The 27491-nt window shown below is 41.6% G+C and overlaps 1 protein-coding gene across 5 annotated transcripts in view; it reads right to left on the bottom strand.

Moving 5' to 3' along the window:
- Positions 1-10653: 10653 nt before the first annotated feature.
- Positions 10654-27491, bottom strand: part of LOC130920200 (nucleus accumbens-associated protein 1-like) — a 34735-nt gene continuing 17897 nt past the window's right edge. For all 5 annotated transcript variants that reach the window (XM_057843209.1, XM_057843212.1, XM_057843210.1 and 2 more), the window contains exons 3-8: positions 21584-21826; positions 15712-15906; positions 14487-14931; positions 12095-12380; positions 11285-11382; positions 10654-11206 (exon numbers count right to left, since the gene is read on the bottom strand). In XM_057843209.1, coding sequence (XP_057699192.1) covers positions 10887-11206; positions 11285-11382; positions 12095-12380; positions 14487-14931; positions 15712-15906; positions 21584-21826 — 1587 coding nt within the window. In that variant the 3' untranslated portion in view covers positions 10654-10886. The remainder of the gene's footprint in view (positions 11207-11284; positions 11383-12094; positions 12381-14486; positions 14932-15711; positions 15907-21583; positions 21827-27491) is intronic.

The following is a 27491-nucleotide window of genomic DNA, read 5'->3' as shown; positions in this document are numbered from 1 at the left end:
TTATACATGGCCTACTGATGTTTGTACTCGAGCTCACGGTCCCTCTCCTCCTTTTCAAGCTTCAAACGAGCTAAGGGAACCCTTAACCGAGGGGATGAACCGCCTCCATCTAAAGAGGACCTACGGCTAGTGGGAGGTGTCGCACTCCCCACAACCTAAAAAACTGGAGGAACTTCCTCCTGAGAATCCAAAAGACCCTCTACCCCCTAAATAGACACGCCCTCTTTCACCAGCAAATCAATGACCGACACCTTCAGCTGAGCCCAAGATTTAGACATGGGAAGCTCAACTCCAAAACACGCACCGATCGCACAAAAATCCACTTTTCTACATTGGTCCAGTTGACCCACCGTGGGACCAGCCAAGAAATCCTCAACACTAAAACCCGTGGCCATTGTCTACCAGGGTGTGCAGGGAATTACCAAAAAAAGTTAAATAAACAAAACTCGCAATCCGACCGCCACTGCACACCAACACACATGCCGCCCCCGCGGAACCACAAAGCTCCCGGACGGGCCCCCAAATGTTACGAGTACCCCTGGTGGTCAGGGGCCGCGAGCGTAACATAAGACGGCAGGTGTGCAAGGAGGAGGCAGTGACAAATCAAAACTGCAGATAAAAAGTTTAACAGAAAAAAAAAGGCAATGGACACAGAGCACACAAACATTTACCCAACCCCCTGCACTATGCAGCAAACACCAAATAAAAGTTCCAAAACCCCCCCAACTAAACCTAGAACCCAAAACAACCCCCAAACTAAATCACTACCGTGGCAGGCACCAGTGTACCCCAAAATACACGGGTGGTATTGCTGCTCTATCTAATGGACTAATACAGAGTTAGTACCTACGTGAGGCGGGAGACACGATGTATACCTGCAGGTGTCTAACTAAAGTCCCTACCTCTGTGCTCTGCGCCAACCTAAAGAAAAAGACAAAAGAGATCATTAATAAACAAGTGGCAGAAAGCAAACTTCACAAACAAAATCAAAGTCAAAACATAACAGGCTTCAACAAACTAAGACAACCAAAATTGAGAGCTGCCACCGCCTCTCCTGAACCAAGCAAACAATTCAACTTATATAGTGGCAGGACAAACAGATGATAGGATGATTAACTAATGAGAAAGTGGTTCCAGCTGTGGAGGCCTTCTGAGATCACACAGGTGGAAACTACTGCAAAGGAAAAATACAGGCGAAAACCAACATAAACCAGTATAAAGTGAAAGGAAAAAAACACACATACCTGAACAAAAGGATAAATTACTCTCCATCCGTAACAGACGTACAAAGTCTTTTGAAATGGGAAAATCTTTGCTTAACCGTTGAGAAGTTTTAGAAGAATTTCAAAAAACATGTTTCTTCAATGTCTACTGAAATAGGTATTATGGCCATTTCATGAATAATACAAGTACAAATCCTGCAATGTGCACCTTTAACGTTACTTACGTTGCACTGATAGTCAAATGACTGGACAATGGACATAAGACACATTTTGTTACAAAGGCTTGATTTTATTAAGATCGTATCCACATTATTCAATCATTCTGCTTTCTTTTCTCTTTACAGTAGTTAATGTGCAATTATTATTTATTAGTGGGTCACATTAGGAAGTCACAAGTCATTGGCACTTAGAACACATGAGGGAGATGGGTTAAGGAGGGGTTCTCAGGGTTGGGAGGGTACTAACATTTAAACGGGCCTCGGGTTGGCGTGGTGAGTATTTGTTACTGCATTTCATCTAATTTGATGACTGCTTGTTTGTTTCCTCTTTGTTGAGTAATGAATAAAAAGCTCATGCTGAGTGCAAGTCCAACAATCTTCGTGTTCCAACCGGTCATTGTGTACATTTGATATATTTTGATATTTATATATGTGCGTATATATCTATATAAACATACAATGTATATTCTTCAATATGCTATTTATTGATCACAGAAATGAGAGCGAAAGAACACTAGAGACAAGTGTCATTCCCGGTTGCTATGGCGACAAGTGAGGTAAGTTTGTGTTTGCATCTGCTCTCAGCGCGGCCACTTCTTAAGTCGTTGCTTTTCAAGTAAAGAAAATAGTTGGAATTATGCAGGCAAAACTATGGAATATCACATGGAAAAAAATACATTATTTTAATTTGATCCCTTGTAAATGACAAAAAATATATATTTTAAAAGAATGTCTTTTTCAAATGTTATTCTTAATTTTTTTTTAATGCAAATGAAAAATGTGTTCATACCAGTTTAAAGTAAAACAATTTAGGAAAAAAATGTATAGAATACAGAATACAGAGAAAATTGGATTTTAGCACACAAAAAGTCATGTGACAATAGAGGATTTTAGAGCTTTTTTTTTCTCTTTTTTTTTTGTGTGGAAAAGTCATGACTTTTTTTGCCGCCTTCGCATCACAAAATGGCTGAGAGCTTCCGAGGTAAACTTTTTCCGTTTTATAGGAAAACCAAAAACTGCATCAATGCGCTGAGTGCGCGCACAACCTGAGGCTGGGATGGCATGTGCGCGCTTAGGCATGTTCAGAGGTTTCGATATACTGTATCTTGAGTGTTGTTTTGTGTGCAATTTGTGTCTAGTGTACGGTTAAAGTTCGGCTCCGTCCCTCCACCCCATTCTCAAGTTTGACCAGTTGGCTTTGTTTGTGTTTATGGGACATTCACCACATCGCCACCAGGGACCCGTACACAATGGAAAATCCACCCCATAAATTTCACATCAAAATTAAAACGTTTAAGATACTAAATAAATCACTCAGAGCTGAAGATATGTTTGCAGTATACAGTGTATCACAAAAGTGAGTACACCCCTCGCATTTCTGCAGATATTTGGGTATATCTTTTCATGGGACAACACTGACAACATGACACTTTGTCACAATGAAAAGTAGTCTGTGTGCAGCTCATATAAAAGAGTTAATTTATTTTCCTCTAAAAATAACTCATAATATAGCCATTAATATCTAAACCCCTGGCAACAAAAGTGAGTACACCCCTTTGAAAAAACGTACAACCCTAAATGTCCGAATTGAGTACTGCTTGTCATTTTTCCTCCAAAATGTCATGTGACTCATAACAGGAGTGGTGTCAGCATTGCTGCAGAGATTGAAGAGGTGGGGGGTCAGCCTGTTAGTGCTCAGACCATACGCCGCACTCTACATCAAATTGGTGTGCATGGCTGTCACCCCAGGAGGAAGCCTCTTCTGAAGACGGGACACAAGAAAGCCCGCCCGTCTCATCAGACCTTAGGACATGGTTCCCTTAATCCATGTGCTTTGTTGACATGTCTTTAGCAAACTGTTTGCGGGCTTTCTTGTGTACCGTCTTACACGTACACTTAAATATCTGCAGAAATGCAAGGGGTATACTCACTTTTGTGATACACTGTATGCAATTGTTGGTGGTCATACTTTAATTTCTTTGAAAATCTGGAAAGGATTACATTTAGAAAGAAAACAGCATCATGGCATTTGTATGACCTTAAAGGATAGATGTGCAATATTTTTGTAGGGGAATGGATGAAGGTGTTCATTTTGTAAAAAAACAAATTGACAACAATTTAAAGCTCAGTAAACATGTAAAATTATTGAAAGCTAATTTGAAATGGAAAAAGGGGTTGACCATCTTTTTGGGATATGACAAAAAACAACTATAATATTAATACTTCTGCAGATCACAATCACCAAGTCATGGATTTTCATAGGCAATCCAGAAAAAAAAAGCCAAATAAACATACATTTCAAGTTGATGCAGCTTTTTTTTTTTTTTTTTTTTAAACGTAATGAAGAACTTTTTAGGAAATCAGGTTCACTTTTCTATATAATAGGTATCGCTCTGTGGAAGTGACAAAAGCTGATCTGTTTCGATCATTTTCAGTCAAGTGTGACGATTTGTGCGGGGTGGATTTTTCCTTCCACTGTCATTTTTCAAAGCGCAAACGGGCCATTCGTACATTTTTTTCTCCCATCAAACAACGATAGATATTACATTTCTCCGACATTGAGGAAAACAAACAGACGGACAAATTCCAGCTTTTTGATGTTCAGTCCTCGAATCACGAGCGTGCAGTTTACAGTAAACAAATGTCATAATAGGAGAAACAATGTATCAAAAGAAGGAGTACAAAAAGATTTTTAAAACATAATAATATTTAAAAAAAAAGGTATAAAAACCACCACCCCTCTCCTTGTCCGGTTCGATCTTCCAAACCACACACAGGAAGTAACAAAGTGAGCATGCTCAGAAAGGTGCAAAGGGCTACAATGCCATCGAACGGTAACCCGAAGGTGCTTTCTTAAAAGTAATACAAATCCAAAACACTCCAAACTGTGCTCTTTTATCACTTAAGCTTCTCCAGGTGGATGGGCAGCGACAATCAGACAGATGGACGGGCAAGAATTTCATTTTTTGGCTTGGGGGGCGCGTTTTGGAGTTTGTCGGATTGTGTGAGCGTTAGCATTCGCGTTATGCTTTTAAGGTGCGCGCGTAAATACAGTGATCAAGACTTAAAAAAAAACATTACAATCACAGCTACAGGGGACGTCACCTTCCGGTGGCGGCGAGAGAAAACATTCTAGAAACAGCACCGCTTTCAAGTAAATTCACTTTGGATTCAATGATTGTTTTTATATTGTTTTTGTTATTTTTAAAAAACACTGACGCTTCACAGCCCAAATTTTGAATAAGCATGACATTTAGGTCATGTTTTACGAAAATAAAGTCAAAAGTTTGCGAGAGAAAAAAAACATACAAAATTTTAGGACAATATGAACTAAATTCTTAGTAATCGAATCATATTATTAGGATAAACTTTTTTGCTAAAAAATTGAAAGGAAGAAAGAAAATACCATACAATCCTGTCTATTCCCGTACCTTTACAACAAAGTCAAATTTGTCAGGATCTACTGTAAATTGGAACATAGGACTTCATGTCCATGACATTACTTTAAGTCCTATTTCATAATACTATGAAATAGTAAAAAGAGATCCAAACTTAATAGTCATACATTTGGAAAAGTAATTTAAATCGTATCATATGAATGCAAAGATATATCTCTGCTAAAAACGTCATAATTCGTAATAGTACCGTAGAGTGGGCATTATAATTCGGAGAAAGTCATAAAGCTTGTAAATTTCGTGAAGATAATCATTAAAAAAAAAAAAGTCAAGTATGAAGTCAGTTTTTGCAAGTTAAAAAGTCATGTGTTTGCAACAAAGTCATATAAGGGAAAAGATTCTAAAAGAATTGAAATGTGTCAAATTCCAAAACATTTTAGTATTACAGTAGCCACATTTTACAGATTAAAAGATTAAAGTAATAATTTTCCGTGTCATTTTGTAAGGGAAAGAAATACAGAGCAGTAAAATTTACGTAGAAAAGAATTTCAAAAGAATAAAGTCGTATGATACAGCAGTCACACGTCATTTATGAAAATAAGTCTTTAGAAACAGTCATAATAGGAGTTAGAAATATCTAAGATATGAGAAGAGTGTCGCTTTTTTTTTTTTTAATGTAGATGCTTGACAGCTTCCTGTTTGTTGGAAGTCCACCCGTCTTCTTTCTTAGAACTGCAATTACCGTAATTGCAAAAATTAAACTAATTAAAAAAAACAAAAACTTTCCCAGCACCCTTGTAATAAAATGATGCAAAAATATGTAGTCTAATTCTCTAAACTATGATACAACTAAAGCCCGTCTCAGTAACTACAACGTACACGCATTAAGTTTTAGTAGAATCTCGCTTTTTGACAGCTAAATGTTCAAATGTAAAAGACCTAAACATAATGAAAATACTTCTAGTGAAATGTAATAAACAAGCAAAACTCTTTGAATTCAAGCGCCTACTCCGGTCCAAGTCCCAAGTTTTACGTACAGTTTTTTGGTTTGTGGGTAGAAATAATCAAATCAACTAAACATCTAACAATGTGCTTGTCGAGACGAAGTTTGTCTTTTACTACAACTAACGTTGCTGTTACATAGCCAGTATTTATTTGCCTCTACCTTTCACACAGTACTGCCGCTTTGCGCATTCTGAAACTGTATGTGTGGATTTCAATTTTACTTCTCGTTGCAGTTTCCCACTTTTAAAATCTACAAACTACCGGTATGTTGAAAGCTGGCAAGCTTACATGGATTGATTTAAACCCAGGTTATCACACCTTTTCCCAATTTTTGCAGGATCTCTGTGTCAAAACCATCACATTACAAATGGAAAACCCATATAATTTTTGGGTTTTCCTTACAAACTGTATACATGATTAAAATCAGGTTGATTCAGAAATATTCAGATTCAAAGATTTTAGCTGTGTTCTGGGTTAAAGTCACAAGCTGCTAAACGCCAGGGAACCCAACAAGCTCATTTTGATTACACTTTGTATGTAAAATCATCCCAAAACCTAAAAACACGATGTTGTCAAAATATTTGGCTTTTCACGCTCAGTAACAGTTACAAACGCACTCACATTAACGCCTTCTTATGCTGATATTTTGAGTACGAAACATCTGAAACTGAAGCACGCTGCTGCATCTTTCACGCAAAACAGATATGTGCATTACAAGACCTATGTGCTTATTTTTCTGGGGCTCCATGTGGAAAATCTGGAATTTGTGTCACATGGGTCAAAGTCATCTGGATTTTAAGATCTTTCTTGGGTTCTGCGTAAAAGAACCAAACTATCCGGTACAGCCCTAGAATTATGTATGGTCCTTGACTTAAAAAGAGATATACAGTATGTTGCCTTTTCAAAAAAAAATTTACCCCAGACTCCGTGACACTGTGATGGTTAAAAAGGAAATCATGAAACTGCCCACTTAATTGGCTGTTTTGTCTCAAACACATCAGGACTTCAAATTATTTGCTGAGGGCTGTGTAAAAAGCACAAAACGAAAACTACCCATTACAGCACTGATTTGTTAATTTTACAGGAACTCCGTGACAAACTGTCTTAATTGTTTTGAATAAAAATCTTTATCACCCATGACCGATCAACTGAAAACCGAATCAGCACATCCCTATCCCTATTTTCGGTGTCACAATTAAAACAGTGTCAAATAATGTCTCCATAAGCATTTTGGCTAAAAGACATGCATAAAAGTGGATTTGAAGCACTTTGCTGGGTACTAGGTGAAAGCACAAATCATTAAGTGTATACAGCACCGATAAGTCGATATTGTCAGATAGCCATGTAAAAAAATGCCTAGAAAATAATAGTTTTCAAATGTTTAAAAATGTTAGCCTTTCAAATCCAAGGCAGATTGTCTGTTTTGGCTGCCCAAAACTGTAAGTATTTGTTCCATTTTCAGATTACAGCATGTTTAAAGATGCTTATTTTTGCTTAGCGACATCTGGATTATAACTTTTTTTCTGGACATTGTCATCTATATGAAAAAATGTCCAAAAAAAAAAAAAAATCTTCCAATTCAAGTCCTGATAATAAACTATTTTTCATGAACAGCACCTTATATGGGCCATTTACCCTCCAAAATGTCAAGCTACTCACAGCTTTTGTTTCACTGTTTCTTACGCAACAAAACAAAAGTAACACTGGGATGTTTGCGAACACAACCAACAAATCTTCTGGAAACTTGGCCCTTTTCTTCATCATCAGCATCTGCTTAGATGCCCTTGTACTATGTTCATCCTTTTAGTGCAATTCCAACATTAGCATATACTTAAGTTCCATTGTCATTTTACTGCCCGGCAGAGCACGTTTGAGACAAAAAGTAAAAAAAAAAAAAAAGCCGACTGCAGAGGTTACGTAAACAAAAATGCAGGTGTTTACGTTTGAGGCTCTTCCCTCTTTGCATCTCTTTTGTCTGGATTGTGACTGCCGCAGTGCCTCTTCGTCTGTCTTGGGAGATTATTTAACACACACACACACCCCTCCTTCTCCTCCTCTTTTTCCTCCTCCCTTTCTTATAGTCTGGCATTAGAATTCACTTGGTTCAACTGTCTGGTCAATACCATGCTTCGGATTGGTCACAAGCCTTTTTGCCTTTGAAAAAAAAAAAGGCGCAATAAACACACAGAGTTAGATGCGATGAAGTTTAGGCTACCAAATGTCTTTCCTTACTGGGTGCATTTAAAGCACATACAGAGAGAATCCAAGCCTAGCTTGTGAATTTAAATTAATAGAAATATGAATTTGGCGCATGAAATGCACATGTGTATGCTTGTATGTGTGAGAGTGTGTGTGTGTGAAAGACAAAAACAAACACGCCACCTACGCAGCAGCAAGCATGCGCAATCAGCAGCCAGACATACACACACACACATATGGAGAGTGTAGATGGCACTCTGGCTGACACACACAATAAAAGGAGATGTGAGAATGTGTTCATGTGTGAGGGGCTGCATTAATATGCACACACGTATTAGGCAGCCATAATTTGGATTATGTCTCGGGTGGCAGTCTCACTCTATCGTCTTCCCTGCCTGGCGAATTAAATTTAAAGTGGCACATTTAAATCAACATAGCCGAATAAATGTGCAACCCCCACAAGTGTACTGGAGAGAGGGTGGGGGCAACTGCCTGTTAAGGGTTTATATAATAAAGTCTTGTTTTTTGTTTGTTTGTTTGTTTTTTTTTTTGTTTTTTTTTGTTTTTTAGAAATCATGTACAAACAGAAAAGAATTGTAAACACTGGTTTAAAATAACACTGGCCTACTGTAAGAGAAATAAAACACTAATGTCAAGTGGACGGTGTCTTTAAGATCAACTTTTGATTCTGGTTTCGCTCAAGAGACTACTCCCACCCCAAAACACTGAGACACCAAATAGTTCTGCACTCTCAAACGAATGCAACTACCAATCAGAAGTAAGGTGCTCAAATATTAGTCAAATGTTCAAAGGTTTAGTAGAAAAGGTGGTAACCAAAATGCCAACTTTAAAAGAAAGCGGGCACGTGCAGAGCTCTGTGTATAATTTGTTAACGATGACAACGCTTATTGGAATTGTAAAAAAAAAATACATTATTGAAGAAAAGAAGAAATATGTTTAATCTTATGGCACTAGACCCTATCACACCACCCACCAAAGACGTCTTTTTACTAGGTCGACTAACAGCCGAATAATTCCGACATTGAATGGAGTGCTGGAAGTCCACCCGTGAATTTGTCCACTTCTAATGTTGTATCAGAGGCAGAAATGCTGCCAGTATATTAGACAATAGCAGAAAGTGTTGGCTGGGGTCCAATGATTGACAACCAAAACTTCCTGTTCACTGTAATTTCCCATCGAAAGCAGTAGTTGCCGTTTTCCTGCTATTTAAGCGGCAGACGCGATTGTATAGGGGTTAAGTGTTTGAACTGTGAACAAGAAAACAAATCAGCAATCAGTTTGCAAACTGATATTTGGTGCTTACGCGAGTTGCGTCACAAGCAACTATTGTGGTTTTCTGCCATTTTAGTTATCAAACAGTCACCGTTCACACCAAAGGCAATTGTCACTATTTATCAGGTATTTTCTATTTCAAAGCGCGAAGTAATTCCCTTTTCTGCCAATCTTGTGTGAAATTGGCTGTTTAAAGTCCCCCTCCCTCAAAAAAAAAAAATCATGAATCCATTGTTTCATGTACAGTACATGGAATTTGCCAACCAACTATTAAGCCATTTGCCCAATCCAACACTGCATAAAAGCCGTGCTGCAGTTCCATCGGAATAACAATAAAAACAATAATAATAAAAAATTTGATAAAATAAAATAAAACTTGTAAATGAAAGTAAACAAACTCAGGTCGTTCTTTGGGACAAACCCAACACGAGTCACGCGTACATTCAGTTTGACTTTGACATTGGAATACAAGACTAATTTTTGCAGGAGAAAAGTCTTAGTTGCCATTCTATCACTGTTTTGTGTGGGCTACATTAAGGTATAAACGCCTCAAAACTGAACCCATTCAGTCGATACCCAAAGCAACAATTCCTGTTGCTATTTTGTTGGAATAACATGTAAAAAACAAAAGATATTCAAACTAGGGATGTTCCGATCTGATCACGTTATCAGAAATCGCGCAATTTTTCAGAGGATGGGAATCGGGTGATAAGGATCAGGTTTTTAATTTAAATAAATATATGTTTTTCTGCTTCATGCTCATACAGCACCACAACCTCTCACCCTCCCACCTGCTAAGCAGTGCCGCCAAACTGTCCGGCTTGCGTCTGGTACTTAAAGTTAACGATGATTGACAGGTTTTTAACTTTGATCTTGCCAGAGAAGCTTGGTAGCTCTAGCTCTTTAAAGGCACGAATCTGTCAATCATTGTTAAACTTACATAAGTGTGCTGTGACAACTCATTGTGTAAGTGAGAGGCTGTTCTCTGCAGCGTGAGTATCAAAGCATGAGTGGACTCACTCAATGAAGCATTTAATAAAGACAAGCGTGTTTCTAAGTTTTTCTAGTTTAAAAATACATACATTATGAAGATGGCACTGTGGGACGGTAACATGTTTGGATCTTTTGTTTAAAAAAAAAAAAAACTTTTCGGTATCGGATCGGGACTTGGTATCGGCAGATTGTCAAATCAGGTGACTCGGACTCGAGTGCAAACATATGCCATCAGAACATCCCTAAAATAAACAGTATCGAAACAAGGCATTCCCTGGGGCAAACCCTTTACAAAACGCGCATACATTCATATGAAGGAGGGGATAAATAAAGGATCAATTTTGGTGGGAGAAGAACCGTGATGATACTACACGCAGATGGGAGAAGATCATTTCCTGTCCCTGGAATTATGGTACATGCTGTGTTTGAGGTTTGCAAGAGAGCAGCAAAAATCAGGATAAAAGTGATGCTAAAAAGGAAGAAAAACATCAGAAGCGGACACAAAGTGGCCACACTGTCTCCTACTGTCTATCCAAACATCTGTCTGTCCTTTAACTCACTCAAAACAAAGTGCTGCTATCTCCTCCTCCACCTCCTCCGCCGTCCTGGAGAGCATCTGTTGGCGTCGCTCCACCGTCGTTTCCACCGGTTGCCAACTCCAATGAGGCGGTGTCGAAACCTTGCTCGCCACCCAGCCCGTCAGCCTCTGCCTTAACGTTGTCGGCCAGGAAAGAGGAGTACGCATCGCTGTCGGCCATCAGGAGTTTGAGTTTGGGTATCCAGCTCTTGCGGACCACACGGCGGGCATTTGTACACATGTCGGCAGCGATGGCGTTCATCTCACTCTCCCGGAAGCTGGGCGCAAAATTCTGGCAGTAGACTAGAAAAGAGAAAGAAAATGATGAAGACATGTTTTCGAAGATATGCTGCGCTATCGGACGCGTGCCGATCAATTCACATTTAACCGCGTGCAGAACTCGGTTGTCCAGCGGCTTGCGACTTGGGTCGTTGGTGGACGAGCGAATGCCGGTGCCACAACTGTTAGCCAAGGTGCTCCTGTACACAAACAATTATACAATTATATAATACTGTATATACAACATAAAATTGAAAAATAAGATACAATAAATAAATTCATTCAGCAAAAACACAAATCCATTAAAAAAACAAGGTTCACTGATTAGGGTCTCTCTTATTTATTTATTTATTTATTTATTCTTAAACAGATGATTAAAAAAAAAAAAAAAGACAAGTCGCAGCTCCTTTATTGATAATTAAAACACCCTGGATTGTGGAAATGTAACATTTTACCTGGCCGTGACTGTGTGTATACCTGGTGTAGTTTTTTTTGTTGTTTTTTTTGTTTTTTAATTTCTGATACATAATGTAAAAAATGAAATTGAAAAGTAACAAATTAAAATATAACAATATCTCCTTAAAAATTCAATTACCGTAATTTTAATATGCAATCAAACAGAAAAAAAATTGGAAGTAGAATAAAACACTTGTAATAACAATGAAAAAAATAATAGTAGTAATAGAAATAAAGAACAATACTATAAATGTTTTTTAATTCAAGAAAAAAATGTTGATCACATGGTACCTACACACCAATTAAACCACATAAAGGGTAACGTTCTGAACCAGACTGAACTTACTTTAGGTGACAAATAAATAAATTAAATTCTTGAAAGGTGGCCTACCACAGAAAGACCAAGTAAACATTTTACAACAAACAACAGTAAACAGTTTAAAGAAACTCACTCACCTGTCAAAGAAGGCAGCCAGCAGACGCCTGAGCAGAACCTTATGTCGTGTGCCGGCGCTGACGTGGCAGTTCATGAGCTGTGCCCGCGAGATGAAAACGGAGGTGCCGCTCACCAGCTCCAGTTTCTCTGCAGGGTCGCCCTCCTCGTAGAGCTTAGGGTGGCAACGATTGCCAATCTGGCTGATGAGTTCTGATGGCAGTGATGCCAGCTCTTGCCGGGGGCGCCCACCTCGTCGCCCAGAGTCTGGTGCAGTGTCTGGCAGTGCCTCAACTTTCTCACCTGGCACTGTGAGAGTGAAATGAGACATTAGGGCTAAAGAAGAGTGGATGAAAAAAAAGCACAAGGTTCCCACACATCATCATCATAATAATATTCATCGGAATCCATCTGTCAGTCCCGCTTTATTCGAAGACTATAAATAGCTTCATCAAACCTGCTGGCAGATCTTGGGCAGAAGAACTAGTTTTGTTGATGGAAGCTTTGCATGTAATGCAAAAGCAACCACCTATGTTATCCCTTTTTTTTCCCCAATGGCATTTCTTCGGCTCGCGGCACAGCCCGAACCGATTGGCCCATCAACACCGTTCAAATACTGAAATGACCGGAATTCTCGTTCAAAGTAAAAAAAATTACCGTTTGCGCCAAAACGCAGGTTTTGGGGGGAAAAGTTCAAAATGTATTTAGTCCTTTGATTTTATGAAATTCAAATAAATCATACAAAATTCAGTTAGGTAAGGGGCTTAAAAGTTGTATACAGAATTTGCCAAAATCTTTGTCGATGCCATTGCCAGCAATGCACGTCCTTGCCAATGATGGCCATGTATGTCGATGCCATTGAAAGCCATGTATACCGATTCTACAGGGTGACCCAAAAAAAAGTTTACACTGCCATTAGTGCCATAATACAACTTAAATGCCATGTTTATTCAGCTTAGAATTAGAATTGAATCACAAATTATACATTATTGTAAAGAACATGTACAGTACACTCTATTTTTCAATGTGTCCTCCCTTAAGTGTCACAACAGCCTCCAGGGGCCTGCGGAACGCTTGACAGGTCTTCTTTATGTAGGATGCTGTCATCTTTTCCCAAGCTCTAACAATGGACCTCTCCAAGGCTGCCACAGAAGTTTGTGGCTTCTTACAGGCACTGTCCTCCACAGTTGCCCATATGCTATAATCCAGGGGATTGAGATCTGGACTCTGGGGTGGCCACATATCACCTTGTCAATCAACTTTTTGGTCCGCACAGATCTTCACTTCCAGACCCAGGTTTTCGTGAGGCTGTTCCAGTATCGTTCAGCTTCTTTTTAACTTTGTAGACTGCACATCTGGATATTCTCAGATTTGCTGCAATCTCAGTAGGTGTCAGACCGGCACCCAGCAATTCAGGTACAGCTAAAGTTTTCTTCATTTTAAGCAGAAGCACAGGAATTGTAAAGACAAGAGATTACCAGCTGCATTGAGTGACCTTAATGTATCACTTAACCATGACAACCTATTTAGATATGTTTCAATGGCTTTTAAACAAGCAGTCAACTGAGTGTAAACTTTTTTTTGGGTCACCCTGTATTGATGCCAATGTACTTGGATTCCATTGACAGCCATGTACGTCTATGCCATTAATGGACATATACAGTACGTTCATTCTATTGATGCAATGTACTTGGATTCCATTGACGCAAATGTAAGCCGATGCCATTGACGGCCATGTACATCAAAATATCATTGGGAAATGACCTGATATCAACAGGAAGCGACCATTTAATGTCTCCAAATCAATGGGAAGTGACCCTGAAATGTCCCACATTCAACAGGAAGTGACCCTGAAATCTTTTTAAAATTACCTGCGAATTTCTCCAAAAATTGCATTTTCTAGTTTTTTAAGTGGTGGTCAAGAAATGGCCTCAAAAACGGTTAAAATATGGTATCGACCATATGCAAATACAGTAATTGCTTCCGTTTTGACCACCAGACATTGCCATTGCTACAGACACCAACATTCCCTCAATGTTTGAAAAACACATTGTATTTTTGATAAGCGGTTGCTACAGAAAGAAATCAATAAAAACATGATAGCTTCACGAGGGAACTCAACAGAATAACTATGAAGTACTTCTTTTGCAGAGGGCCATAAGGCTGCTGTGGAGGGGGTGGGGCCGAGATTACATCTGGAGGTAGTTGCACTAGTTTGGCCAAATTTGGCCAAATTAAAAACAATTACTAAAAAATATGCTCTCATAACAAAACAGCCTTCGGTTTGTTGTAAAGCTTGCAGACGCCATCAACCAGTGGTGTGTCTGAAGCTTCAATCAATCAATCATAAAAACAAATATCATACTTTACACAATTGCGTAAGAATTCTGATAAGCATTTTGATGTGTTTCTGACCTGGAGTGTTGGCGTTGAGCATGCTATACATGGTATAAATGTTGCAGATTTGTCTATACTGCTCTTCGGCGCTCTCATCCGCCATCTCGTCCTCTTCCTCATCGTCGTGGTAGCTGATAGGCGAGTCACTGGTGTACAGACTGAGTGTGCCCGGACTCGTGCCTTCGGGGGTACCGCCGTTGTTACTATTATTGTTATTACTGCTGCTGCTGTTGTTGTTAGGGGTGGTGGTGCCTCCCGCCAGTAACGTAAGTGCACCCCCCCGTCCGGAGGATTCCTGGGTAGCAGCATTGGAGGAGAGTGAGGAAGATGAGGAAGACGAGGATGAATAGCGTGCCGCCTTTCTTTGTGCGCCGCTACCGCCTCCGGAAGCACCACTGCCATTCCCTCCCTCCCATAGTCGTTTGGCTACTGGGATACAGACCACCGAGTATGGGAAGCCCTCCTGTTGAGGACAAAGGAAAGTATTGATTCATTAAGTTCTTCACCAAAGCCCAACAACTCAAACCTCGTTCAAACTCGCAGGCACATGCTCTTTGCATGCTATGAAAAACAAGTTTTATCAAGGACTTCCTCATCTACTAATGTTTTCAGTGCTTCTCTTTGAAGTGCCACTGTTTCCAAGTGGCCAACGTGCCATAGAAAGTCCAAATTTTCTGCTATCCAGAGTGTTCTTTTCCCTAAAAGGACCGTTCACTTTCTTTTGTTGTTCTTCTTGTTTGGCATTCTTCTTGTATACCTCCAAAAAAGACCCTAATTTGAGAACCATCGTTATTATTATACATTTCTTGCATTGGTGAATGAAAGATTTCATTGTATTTTTGTATATTTATTTGATTTCATTAACTTTATTTATTCTTGACTTTGAAAGTTTGCAATTTTGGGTGTGCTGTTCAGAATATTGACCATGAAAAGTGTTGTTTTCAAGAGGCAAAGTATTCAATGCTGCATGTGTTATGTTAATATTCATTCATTTGTCAATGAAAAGTTTTACTTTTACTTTATAGTTTTTGTATATTCTTTAAAAATATAAGTTGAAAAGGGGATAAAACTGAAAATAATCTAAACCTAACAATATGAAAAAAAAAAAACATTGTTATCAAATATTTGGGCCAAATAGCCAAGCCCCAACATGATTACAAAAAAAAGGTGATTTTGGGGATGCATGGAAATAAATTTTCCATAACCCTGCAGAAAAAGTGTAAGGAAACAAGATCAATTTCACCTGTTGAGACTGAGGTGTGGTAGCAAGCTGCTCTGTCTTCACTTTAGACATCAGGGGTAGGGGTGTCAAACAAGCGGACGGCCTGGCAGCTGTAGTGGCAATCGGGGTACTGACAGCCCCTGTCTGAGTGACAGGACTCTGAGGCTCTGTCTCCTCGGTGTGGAGACCCTGCGAGTCGCAGCTCGGAGATGAGACCTCATGGAAGCAAAAAGATCCCATTTGATGCGCAGTAGGTACATCATAGGAATATAATTAAAAAAACAGGTGCATTTTGTAAATGACAAAACTGACAAAATAAAACTGTAAAAGTTTCAAACTGCTTGGTGTGAATACTGTAGCCAAGTGCAACAAACAAAAAATGTACACAAAAACAAAAAGAAAATTAATCATAAATAGCAAGGCTCAAGCACTCCCGACATCCTATGACCATAAATAATTTTAATATTTCAACATCATAATTTTTCCAAAACCAAAATACATTAAAAACTTGCAGCCCCAGCAAACCCTCACCCCTGGTCCCGGTGAAATGTCACCCAATGCTTTTGTTTATTTACAAACGTTCTAACTTATTATCCTCAAAAAAGCGAACTGAACCGAAATTACATTTTTGTGTATCGGTACAGCAAGGATTGGGTATTGTTCTATCTACTGTGCTTCTTGCATCTGTAACTGTAAATAGCACGACTAACATCAGGGTAATTTACCAAAACAGCAGGCAGGGTAAAAAAGTTTTTAAAAACTTAGGCACCGAAATGCGGTACTGAAATGTTTATTTTTATTTAGTCCGATTACTACCACTTGCGTCAGAACCTGTACCAATTTGATAGAGGGTTTTGGTACCCAACCGTAGTTACTAGAGGTGATTCAATTCGATTACGATTGGGATGGCCACGATTCGATTCAGAGGGTCACAATTCGATTCGATTCGACTCAGAGGGTCACGATTCGATTCGGTTCGATTCAGCAATGCATCGCGATGCATTAAAGCCTGGGTTGCATTAAAATTCTAAAGCAAAGCATATTTTTCGTGAATCATGAGGCAACACAAGTGGTCAAACATTAAACAACTTTTTATTGGCTCTTGTGTCACTCCTGGTTGAAGTCAAATGAAAACAGTATACTTTCATATTAGGGCTGCAGCTATCGAATATTTTAGTAATCGAGTAATCGACTGAAAATTCTATCGATTAATCGAGTAATCGGATAAAACAAATATATTTTTAGGTGAAGAGCAATTATAAATATACATGAGAAAACAAGACATTTCATCTAATCTTGAACCATTTTCAGTCAATCAATGTCTTTATTTTCGATGTATATTGTTGAAAACAGCCAACAATTGCATCTCAGATATAACTAGAATTAAAAAAAAAGACTAATTCACTGCTTTCACTCAAAAAACTTTTAGATCTTATTAATATATATATATATATATATATATGTATATGTATACACAGTGCCTTTAAAAAGTATTCGGCCCCCTTGAATCTTGCAACCTTTCGCCACATTTCAGGCTTCAAACATAAAGATATGAAATTTTATTTTTTTGTCAAGAATCAACAACAAGTGGGACACAATCGTGAAGTGGAACAACATTTATTGGATAATTTAAACTTTTTTAACAAATAAAAAACTGAAAAGTGGGGCGTGCAATATTATTCGGCCCCTTTACTTTCAGTGCAGCAAACTTACTCCAGAAGTTCAGTGAGGATCTCTGAATGATCCAATGTTGTCCTAAATGACCGATGATGATAAATAGAATCCACCTGTGTGTAATCAAGTCTCCGTATAAATGCACCTGCTCTGTGATAGTCTCAGGGTTCTGTTTAAAGTGCAGAGAGCATTATGAAAACCAAGGAACACACCAGGCAGGTCCGAGATACTGTTGTGGAGAAGTTTAAAGCCGGATTTGGATACAAAAAGATTTCCCAAGCTTTAAACATCTCAAGGAGCACTGTGCAAGCCATCATATTGAAATGGAAGGCGCATCAGACCACTGCAAATCTACCAAGACCCGGCCGTCCTTCCAAACTTTCTTCACAAACAAGGAGAAAACTGATCAGAGATGTAGCCAAGAGGCCCATGATCACTCTGGATGAACTGCAGAGATCTATAGCTGAGGTGGGAGAGTCTGTCCATAGGACAACAATCAGTCGTACACTGCACAAATCTGGCCTTTATGGAAGAGTGGCAAGAAGAAAGCCATTTCTCAAAGATATCCATAAAAAGTCTCGTTTAAAGTTTGCCACAAGCCACCTGGGAGATACACCAAACATGTGGAAGAAGGTGCTCTGGTCAGATGAAACCAAAATTGAACTTTTTGGCCACAATGCAAAACAATATGTTTAGCGTAAAAGCAACACAGCTCATCACCCTGAACACACCATCCCCACTGTCAAACATGGAGGTGGCAGCATCATGGTTTGGGCCTGATTTTCTTCAGCAGGGACAGGGAAGATGGTTAAAATTGACGGGAAGATGGATGCAGCCAAATACAGGAACATTCTGGAAGAAAACCTGTTGGTATCTGCACAAGACCTGAGACTGGGACGGAGATTTATCTTCCAACAGGACAATGATCCAAAACATAAAGCCAAATCTACAATGGAATGGTTCAAAAATAAACGTATCCAGGTGTTAGAATGGCCAAGTCAAAGTCCAGACCTGAATCCAATCGAGAATCTGTGGAAAGAGCTGAAGACTGCTGTTCACAAACACTCTCCATCCAACCTCACTGAGCTCGAGCTGTTTTGCAAGGAAGAATGGGCAAGAATGTCAGTCTCTCGATGTGCAAAACTGATAGAAACATACCCCAAGCGACTTGCAGCTGTAATTGGAGCAAAAGGTGGCGCTACAAAGTATTAACGCAAGGGGGCCGAATAATATTGCACGCCCCACTTTTCAGTTTTTTATTTGTTAAAAAAGTTTAAATTATCCAATAAATTTTGTTCCACTTCACGATTGTGTCCCACTTGTTGTTGATTCCTGACAAAAAATTTAAATTTTATATCTTTATGTTTGAAGCCTGAAATGTGGCGAAAGGTTGCAAGGTTCAAGGGGGCCGAATACTTTTGCAAGGCACTGTATCTTACCTAAAAATGCCGTTACGCTTGATAACACACATCACTTAAAAGTTAGGATTTTTTCCCACGTGTTTCAATTGAATTTCTATTTGTGTCAAGCCATTTTTATGTTCTAGTTACATTTTAGACTAACTTAAAACTTAAGTCGTAATAGGATTTTGAGTTTTTGCAGTGTTCAAAATAAATGTATGATACAAGCTGTATTGGAGCACATTAGGGACCAGTGCTAGTTGGTGTTTTATCCAGCAATGACTACTGAGCTAAAATTGATAGTTAGCATTATTAAGTTTTTATTTTACACCCTCATCACTCCACAATGCTAAGTTATGTTAAAGCCTGTATGTAAGACATGTTAGCCACGCATCGACAGCGGTCATAATTAATGGAAACCTAGCCCTCCGCAGGGCTAACGTTATGTGAGCTAGTAGTGACAGTAACGTTAATCTTATTTATTAGCGCTAAGCGCCCTACTGCTTTAAGATGGCGGCTGTTTACTAACGCTGCCCAGACACGGCCGAGTCAGTCATTTAGCATCTAGTTCAACATACATGTGATCTCTATGAGACGCATCAGACACTACCTGCTACCAACGTAGCATATGTGCGGGCTAGTATTTAGCAACGTCGGCGTTGTTTGTAGCGGATGTAGTAAGTTTTTTTTTTCTTATTCTTCTTCTTCCTCTCCGCACGTGACATCAGCGCGTTGTCCCGCATTCAAAATAGTCCGAGCAAAACGTGATGCTTAGAGCTGTCAAAATAAACGATTACTCGAGGTGAATAAAATTACTCGGATCAGTTTTTAAACTCTAGTTACCCGAGTTGCTCGAGTATTCGTTTCAGCTCTAATATATATATAAAACATCACAGCATTTAGTTTGTGCTTTGAATAAGACCAGGCCTTTCTCTCTTTTTTTTTTACACACAGTAGCATTCCCTCTTTCTCCGCTTCAGGCATTGTTATGTTATGTCATATCTCTCTGCTGTCTCGATTGCAACTGCGCATGTCTGTGACGTTACTCCGGTGAGGAAGCGGATTTGGGTTCCTCGTCCCCCCCTGCATTGCTTTGAATGTAAAGTAGCTTCCTCTACAGGTAAACATGAGAATAATAATACAAATGGGGAAACCAAATCCGTTGCATCACCGGAATTGTGCAGGGAAGATTTTTTAACGTACTTATATTAGAGCCTAGTTCGGGCCTAAAAAATCCAGCCCGACCCGACCCGACCCGGCCCGCGCGTATTAAAGCCAGACCTGGCCCGAGCAATTAATTTACCTTGCAGGCCCGAGCCCGAAAAACCCCGGAATTTCATTTTTTATTTGTATGCCCGAGCCCGAAAACCCCCCGAAATTTTACGTTTTATTTGTAGGCCCACGCCCGAGCCAGTTTTATTTGTGAGGACTCAGGTGGAGGAGGAAATGCAGGGATGCGATGTGTGGTTGCGTTTTTTGTGACGATGCCATGTGCATAATGATAACAAATTAAAGCCCGTTTTTTGTAACAAATTCTCCCAGTTAAACAAATCTGTAAGATGCATAATCAATAAACAATTATATATTTTATATATTTGTGTCCGTTCTATCAGGTGGATAGTTCATGCGTCATTTCCTCGGCAAAATGCAATAGACATTTATTTTAATTTCTTCAAGTTGGCAGAAAAAAACGCAAGTTTTCTTAATGTTTAAATAGTCTACCTATTTTTCTGATCATTATAAATGCATGTACAAAATGAAATAACGCTGGAAAGGTTTGTTAAATATATTTCTGTGTGGGATATTTTGCTCACTACGCGCCTCTATGACAATGAGAGGAACAGCAGCATACAAAAATAAACTAAAATACTTTTAAACAACAGTCTTTATTTTAATGACTCGCATTAGAACACACAAAAGAAGAACATGCCTTAAGGACCACTGAAACAAAATAAATAATAACATTTAAAGGAACACCACGATGTCCTGCTTAGCACGAAGAGGTGCAGCCCTCGAAACAAATGATAATAACGATGTTTGACTAATATCATCTTTTAGGCCAGTACAGTTTTTAAAATGCCTGCTCAGCGTCAAGGTGCCAGTCTTTCTGCTCTCGTACGAGAGCAAAGCGCCACAATTGTTTCATTCGGCAAGGCCGACACGGTTTTCAGTAGCATCTTCCACTAACGATTTAAATCCTTTCCACGCACCACTTGTGGATTCTTGCCTTTTCAATCCCCACGTCTTTAGTTTGCTTTTCACCTCTTGCTGCTCTATATCGAAATTCGAAAAGGAAATACGAGGATGCCGTTGCAGACTCGCACAGAGGCCAAAGCGCAAGGGGAAGATTAAAAGGAGGGCGGGGCCACGGCGTTCATCTGCGCAAACAATGCACTGGCTCTGCTGCGGCTCATGTTTGGGATTACCAAAGCGCCTTCTCTCTGTTTTATCCAATTTATTTAATTTTATAACTAATATTCCTTAGTTTAACATCCATACATCGTTTTAGTATACAAATATATATATATATATATATATATATTTTTTTTTTTTTTAAAAAGCGAGCGAGAAGTACGGCCCGACCCAACCCGAACGTAAATCATTGACGTTTTGGGCCCGAAATTCGGGTCGGGTTGGGTCAGGTTCGGGCTCAAGATCTAGGCTATTAGTCTTATATATTTTAAAATGCGCTAAATCGATTCGGCTTGTTGCCCGCATCGAATCGAATCGTTCATGCCCCGCATCGGGATGCATCGCCGCATCGATTATTGTTGACACCAGTACTAGTTAAACCCTTACTAGCCATGACAACCACTTACCTTGAGGAAAAACTCCGTGCCCTTCTCCATAATTTGCTGGATCTGCAGAAAGCCTGCAGTGTACATGAGCAGGAACTGGTCGCCCACGTTCATGCTCAAGCGGCCCGTGTAGCAGAAGGCCAGGATCTGCTGGAAGCTCTGCGGCTGCACGGCTGATGGCAGCTCCACTACCGAGCTCTTGCCACCAGCATTGAACAGGTCGCGGAAGTACGACGAGCTGGCTGCCAACACTGCTCGGTGGGCCTAAGAATGGGGGAAAATGATGCTAAAAGACAATAGATATTCAACAATTTCTCAAACATAGGTGAACGGACACTCAGATTACTATTGTCTGTGTCGAAACAGCTGAACAGGACAGGTAAAAAAAAAAAAAAAAAAAAAAAAAAAAGGTTAGTTGATTGCTTCAGAAAACCTTTCCGACTGTTTTTTTTAACCAGGAAATGACAATACTGCATGAGTAAAAGCTCATAAAAGTGAAATTTGCATGTGACCCCCCCCATTACAAAACATGTCATTAAATTTACAAAGAAGAAAGAGTAAAATCCACTTTACCTTGCCTTCTAAGCTTGAAACGGACAGAGTCCTTTTAAAAATCCCCAGCATAGCATCCATTCAACTTGTGGCTAACGGCTATCAGCACTATTCCTCACATAGCAGCTGTGTTGTAGCATGCTGTGACTATCAGTCCTCTTTAAATTTGTCAAAACACACACAGATAGCTTTAAAATGATCTTCTGTCAGGGCATTAGGCATCAAACGGAGCATTTGTCAGCAATAAAGTCCTCTATGCAGGTTGAAAAACACTATTCGACACTGGCATAGAGTCCTCTACACGTAGCAAACAGTGGATATTAATCTTTCTTAAGTCCGTCTCACCACTCATTGTTAAACTTGAATCGTTCTTCTGTAGCTGTACATAGCATCGAATGGAGCCCAATTCGAAGCAGCTGGCAAGCTTTGTAGCAGCTGAGAGCCGTGTCCTGGTCAAATTTGGCTATGTCTAACTATCTATGGTTAGCCCAGTGCTTCTCAATTATTTTCTGTTACGCCCCCCCAAGGAAGACGTAAATGTTTCGCGCCCCTCCCAACTCTCTGCCGCCACTGTAAATAGTATCATTTGTCTATAATATTACTATTATAAGTACGCTTCAGCCTAACATTGTGTCCTTTTTTTCTATTAAAGAAAAAAAGTAACATAGATCAACTTATAATAAAGTATAACTTTATTAACATTGTTTTCCTTGTAACAGAAAAGACTTAACGCACATCAATTTGCCTACTGACCATTTGATACTGAAAAATAAAATGTAATAAAATCAGTAAATAATAACAAATTCAAATTGATTAGAAACATTTACTCTTCAGGACAACATGCCAAAAAATTTGACCCAAAAAAACAAAACTGAATAGAAGGGGGGGAAAAGTGTCTTTAGACAGAAGGAAAGTTTTTATTTTCGCTGATTCACCACAGTGCTCACTGGTTTACTGATATAACACTGACAAAGCGGGACGATTGTGACAATTGGCAATATTCGGCACGTTTTCGCTGAAAAACAATCAAGCGGTTTATCAATGAGATTGAGGTCTAATGTCTTTAAGTGGCGTCTTAACTGATTTGGCTTCAGGCTCTACCCTATAATCATTTTTAGACTCAGTAAACAGTGGTCTTTCCTCATTTCCCACTATATTTAAAGTCAAAGCCAAAAGGCCCGAAAAAAGCGCATTCTCGGCGGCCGAGGGAGAACCGTAGGTGAGGGCGGTGGTCGTGACGATCCCAAGCCGAAAACGGCACTTCTCGGCCAAACACGTGCGAACCGGAGAAGACAGTGGGTCGCTGTGTGAGTCCAGCTCTGCATGAGTCTCTTCCGTGTGCTCTTGCTTACTTCAAAAATATTGCACGCACTTTGAAAATGAGAGCGCCACTGCCACCCACGGAGTGGATGTGCAAGTCCACTTTATTCTAGTACGGCAAAAAAAAAAAAAAGCACACTCGCGCCACCCCTGGCATCGCTCTGCGCCCCCCTGGGGGGGCGCGCCCCACCATTTGAGAAGTACTGGGTTAGCCTTAAATGGTTCTTCTGCAGAGGCACCCAGGGTCTTCACTTGACAATAAATCGCAATGAGAGTTAATTACGGCGCCTTAAAAACTTTATTCATTAAACATCTCTGAAGCTAGGGTGCAGGAGACTGTGTGGAAATTCTGCCATCACTTGAAAACATTTAAAACGGCTACAACTGCAACACACTAGTTTCTTCTCACAACAATTGAGTGGCGCAGCAATCACTGAGGGACTAATTAAGCCCGACTGTACGTCGTCAAAAAATGATTTGGTTGAGTGAACTCTCGTAAAATGCATACAGACTCTCTGCAGCAGGCATGCTCTTCTTAAAGAGTTCACACCACAAAAGTGAACATGTTTTTAAAGAATAAATGCGCATTTCTGTAGGAATGACTCCCTCCTGACTACCAAATAAGAAGAAAGGCAACTCAGTTGACTACGGCAAGTTTTCTCTTATTATTTTGTGGATTATAATAGGGACGCGTCAATATCTGAACTTCACGGCAGTTTTGGGTGATCGTGGGAATGCTCCTGGTCAGAGCCATGTAGAAAGAGTTGTGGCACTCTCATTGGGATCCATTATACGATTTTACTTCTGGGTAATGGAGCCATTTTTCAGAGGATCAGAATCTGGTGAAAAGGATCAGGTTTTTTATCTTTAAAAAAGTAACAAGATAATCCAGAAATACAATGACATTGCCAAAAGAAACAAAAATACATACGTTTTATAGTCCGCCACACTCCCGGACTTTATTTTTTTGGTATTGGGTCGGGACTCCGATACACACACGATGTATGCACACTATACAATGCACACAGTGTGTATATAGTATGTATATAGTATGTATATACTGTACACAGGGGCCCGGCCGGGCTTAGCCCGAAAAGGCAACGTGGGTTCCCCTTCCCATGGGCTCACCACCTGTGGGAGGGGCCAAAGGGGTCGGGTGCGTAGGGAGTTGGGCGGCAGCCAAAGGCGGGGGCCTTGGCGGTCCGACCCCCAGCTGCTGAAGCTAACTCTTGGGACATGGAATGTCACCTCTCTGGCAGGGAAGGAGCCTGAGCTGGTGTGTGAGGCAGAGAAGTTCCGACTAGATATAGTCGGACTCTCCTCCACACACAGTTTGGGTTCTGGTACCAATCCTCTCGAGAGGGGTTGGACTCTCTTCCACTCTGGAGTTGCCCATGGTGAGAGGCGCCGGGCTGGTGTGGGCATACTTATTGCCCCCCGGCTTGGCGCCTGTACGTTGGGGTTTACCCCGGTAGACGAGAGGGTAGCCTCCCTTCGCCTTCGGGTGGGGGGATGGGTTCTAACTGTTGTTTGCGCTTATGCACCAAACAGCAGTTCAGAATACCCACCCTTTTTGGAGTCCTTGGAGGGTGTGCTAGAGAGCGCCCCCTCTGGGGACTCCCTCGTTCTACTGGGGGACTTCAACGCTCACGTGGGCAATGACAGTGAGACCTGGAGGGGCGTGATTGGGAGGAACGGCCCCCCCGATCAGAACCCGAGTGGTGTTCTGTTATTGGACTTCTGTGCTCGTCACGGTTTGTCTATAACGAACACCATGTTCAAACATAGGGGTGTCCATATGTGCACTTGGCACCAGGACACCCTAGGCCGCAGTTCGATGATCAACTTCGTAATCGTGTCATCGGACTTGTGGCCGCATGTTTTGGACACTCGGGTGAAGAGAGGGGCGGAGCTGTCAACTGATCACCACCTGGTGGTGTGTTGGCTCCGATGGCGGGGGAAGATGCTGGCCAGACCTGGCAGGCCCAAACGTATTGTGAGGGTCTGCTGGGAACGTCTGGCAGAATCCCCTGTCAGAAAGAGTTTCAACACCCACCTCCGGCAGAACTTCTCCCTTGTCCCGGGGGTGGTGGGGGACATTGAGTCCGAGTGGGCCATTTTCCGCACCTCCATTGTTGAGGCGGCCGATCAGAGCTGTGGCTGTAAGGTGGTTGGTGCCTGTCGTGGCGGCAATCCCCGAACCCGCTGGTGGACACCAGCGGTAAGGGATGCCGTCAAGCTGAAGAAGGAGTCCTATCGGGCCTTTTTGGCCTGTGGGACTCTGGAGGCAGCTGACAGGTACCGGCTGGCCAAGCGGACTGCGGCTTCGGCGGTCGCCGAGGCAAAAACCCGGACATGGGAGGAGTTCGGCGAGGCCATGGAAAACGACTTCTGGACGGCTCCGAGGAAATTCTGGTCCACCATCCGGCGCCTGAGGAGGGGAAAGCAGTGCACCATTAACACTGTGTATAGTGAAGATGGTGTACTGCTGACCTCGACTCGGGACGTCGTGAGCCGGTGGGGAGAATACTTCGAGGCCCTCCTCAATTCCACCGACACGCCTTCCTTTGAGGAAGCAGAGTCTGGGGACTCCGTGGTGGGCTCTTCGATCTCTGGGGTTGAAGTCACCGAGGCAGTTGGAAAGCTCCTCGGTGGCAAGGCTCCGGGGGTAGATGAGATCCGCCCGGAGTTCCTGAAGGCTCTGGATGTTGTGGGGGTGTCGTGGCTGACACGTCTCTACAACATCGCGTGGACATCGGGGACAGTGCCTCTGGATTGGCAGACCGGGGTGGTGGTCCCCCTTTTTAAGAAGGGGGACCGGAGGGTGTGTTCCAATTATAGAGGGATCACACTCCTCAGCCTCCCTGGTAAAGTCTATTCAGGGGTGCTGGAGAGGAGAGTCCGCCGAGAAGTCGAATCTCGGATTCAGGAGGAGCAGTGTGGTTTTCGTCCCGGCCGTGGAACAGTGGACCAGCTCTACACCTTCGGCAGGGTCCTCGAGGGTGCATAGGAGTTCGCCCAACCAGTCTACATGTGTTTTGTGGATCTGGAGAAGGCGTTTGACCGTGTGCCTCGGGGAGTCCTGTGGGGGGTGCTCCGGGAGTACGGGGTACCGAGCCCCTTGGTAAAGGCTGTTCGGTCCCTGTACGACCGGTGTCAGAGTTTGGTCCGCATTGCCGGCAGTAAGTCGAATTCGTTCCCAGTGAGGGTTGGACTCCGCCAAGGCTGCCCTTTGTCACCGATTTTGTTCATAATTTTTATGGACAGAATTTCTAGGCGCAGCCGAAGCGTTGAGGGGGTCCGGTTTGGTGACCTCAGTATTGAATCTCTGCTTTTTGCAGATGATTTAGTGCTGTTGGCTCCATCAAGTCGTGACCTCCAACTCTCACTGGAGCGGTTCGCAGCTGAGTGTGAAGCGGTTGGGATGAAGATCAGCACCTCCAAATCCGAGACCATGGTCCTCAGTCGAAAAAAGGGTGGAGTGCCCTCTCCGGGTCGGGGATGAGATCCTGCCCCAAGTGGAGGAGTTCAAGTATCTTGGGGTCTTGTTCACGAGTGACGGTAGGAGGGAGCGGGAGATCGACAGGCGAATCGGTGCGGCGTCTGCAGTAATGCGGACTCTGCACCGGTCCGTAGTGGTGAAGAAGGAGCTGAGCCGAAAGGCAAAGCTCTCGATTTACCAGTCGATCTACGTTCCTACCCTCACCTATGGTCACGAGCTTTGGGTCGTGACCGAAAGAACAAGATCCCGGATACAAGCGGCCGAAATGAGTTTCCTCCGCAGGGTGTCCGGGCTCTCCCTTAGAGACAGGGTGAGAAGCTCGGTCATCCGGGAGGGACTCGGCGTCGAGCCGCTACTCCTCCGCGTAGAGAGGAGCCAGCTGAGGTGGCTCGGGCATCTGGTTCGGATGCCTCCCGGACGCCTCCCTGGAGAGGTGTTCCGGGCATGTCCCACCGGCGGGAGGCCCCGGGGACAACCCAGGACACGCTGGAGAGACTATGTCTCTCGGCTGGCCTGGGAACGCCTTGGGATCCCGCCAGAGGAGCTGGTTGAAGT

This window comes from Corythoichthys intestinalis, chromosome 8, assembly GCF_030265065.1.
Source record: "Corythoichthys intestinalis isolate RoL2023-P3 chromosome 8, ASM3026506v1, whole genome shotgun sequence".
In the NCBI taxonomy this organism is placed as follows: domain Eukaryota; kingdom Metazoa; phylum Chordata; class Actinopteri; order Syngnathiformes; family Syngnathidae; genus Corythoichthys; species Corythoichthys intestinalis.
The sequence above is the reverse complement of the archived record's forward strand: the minus strand, read 5'-3'. Positions and strand labels throughout refer to the sequence as shown.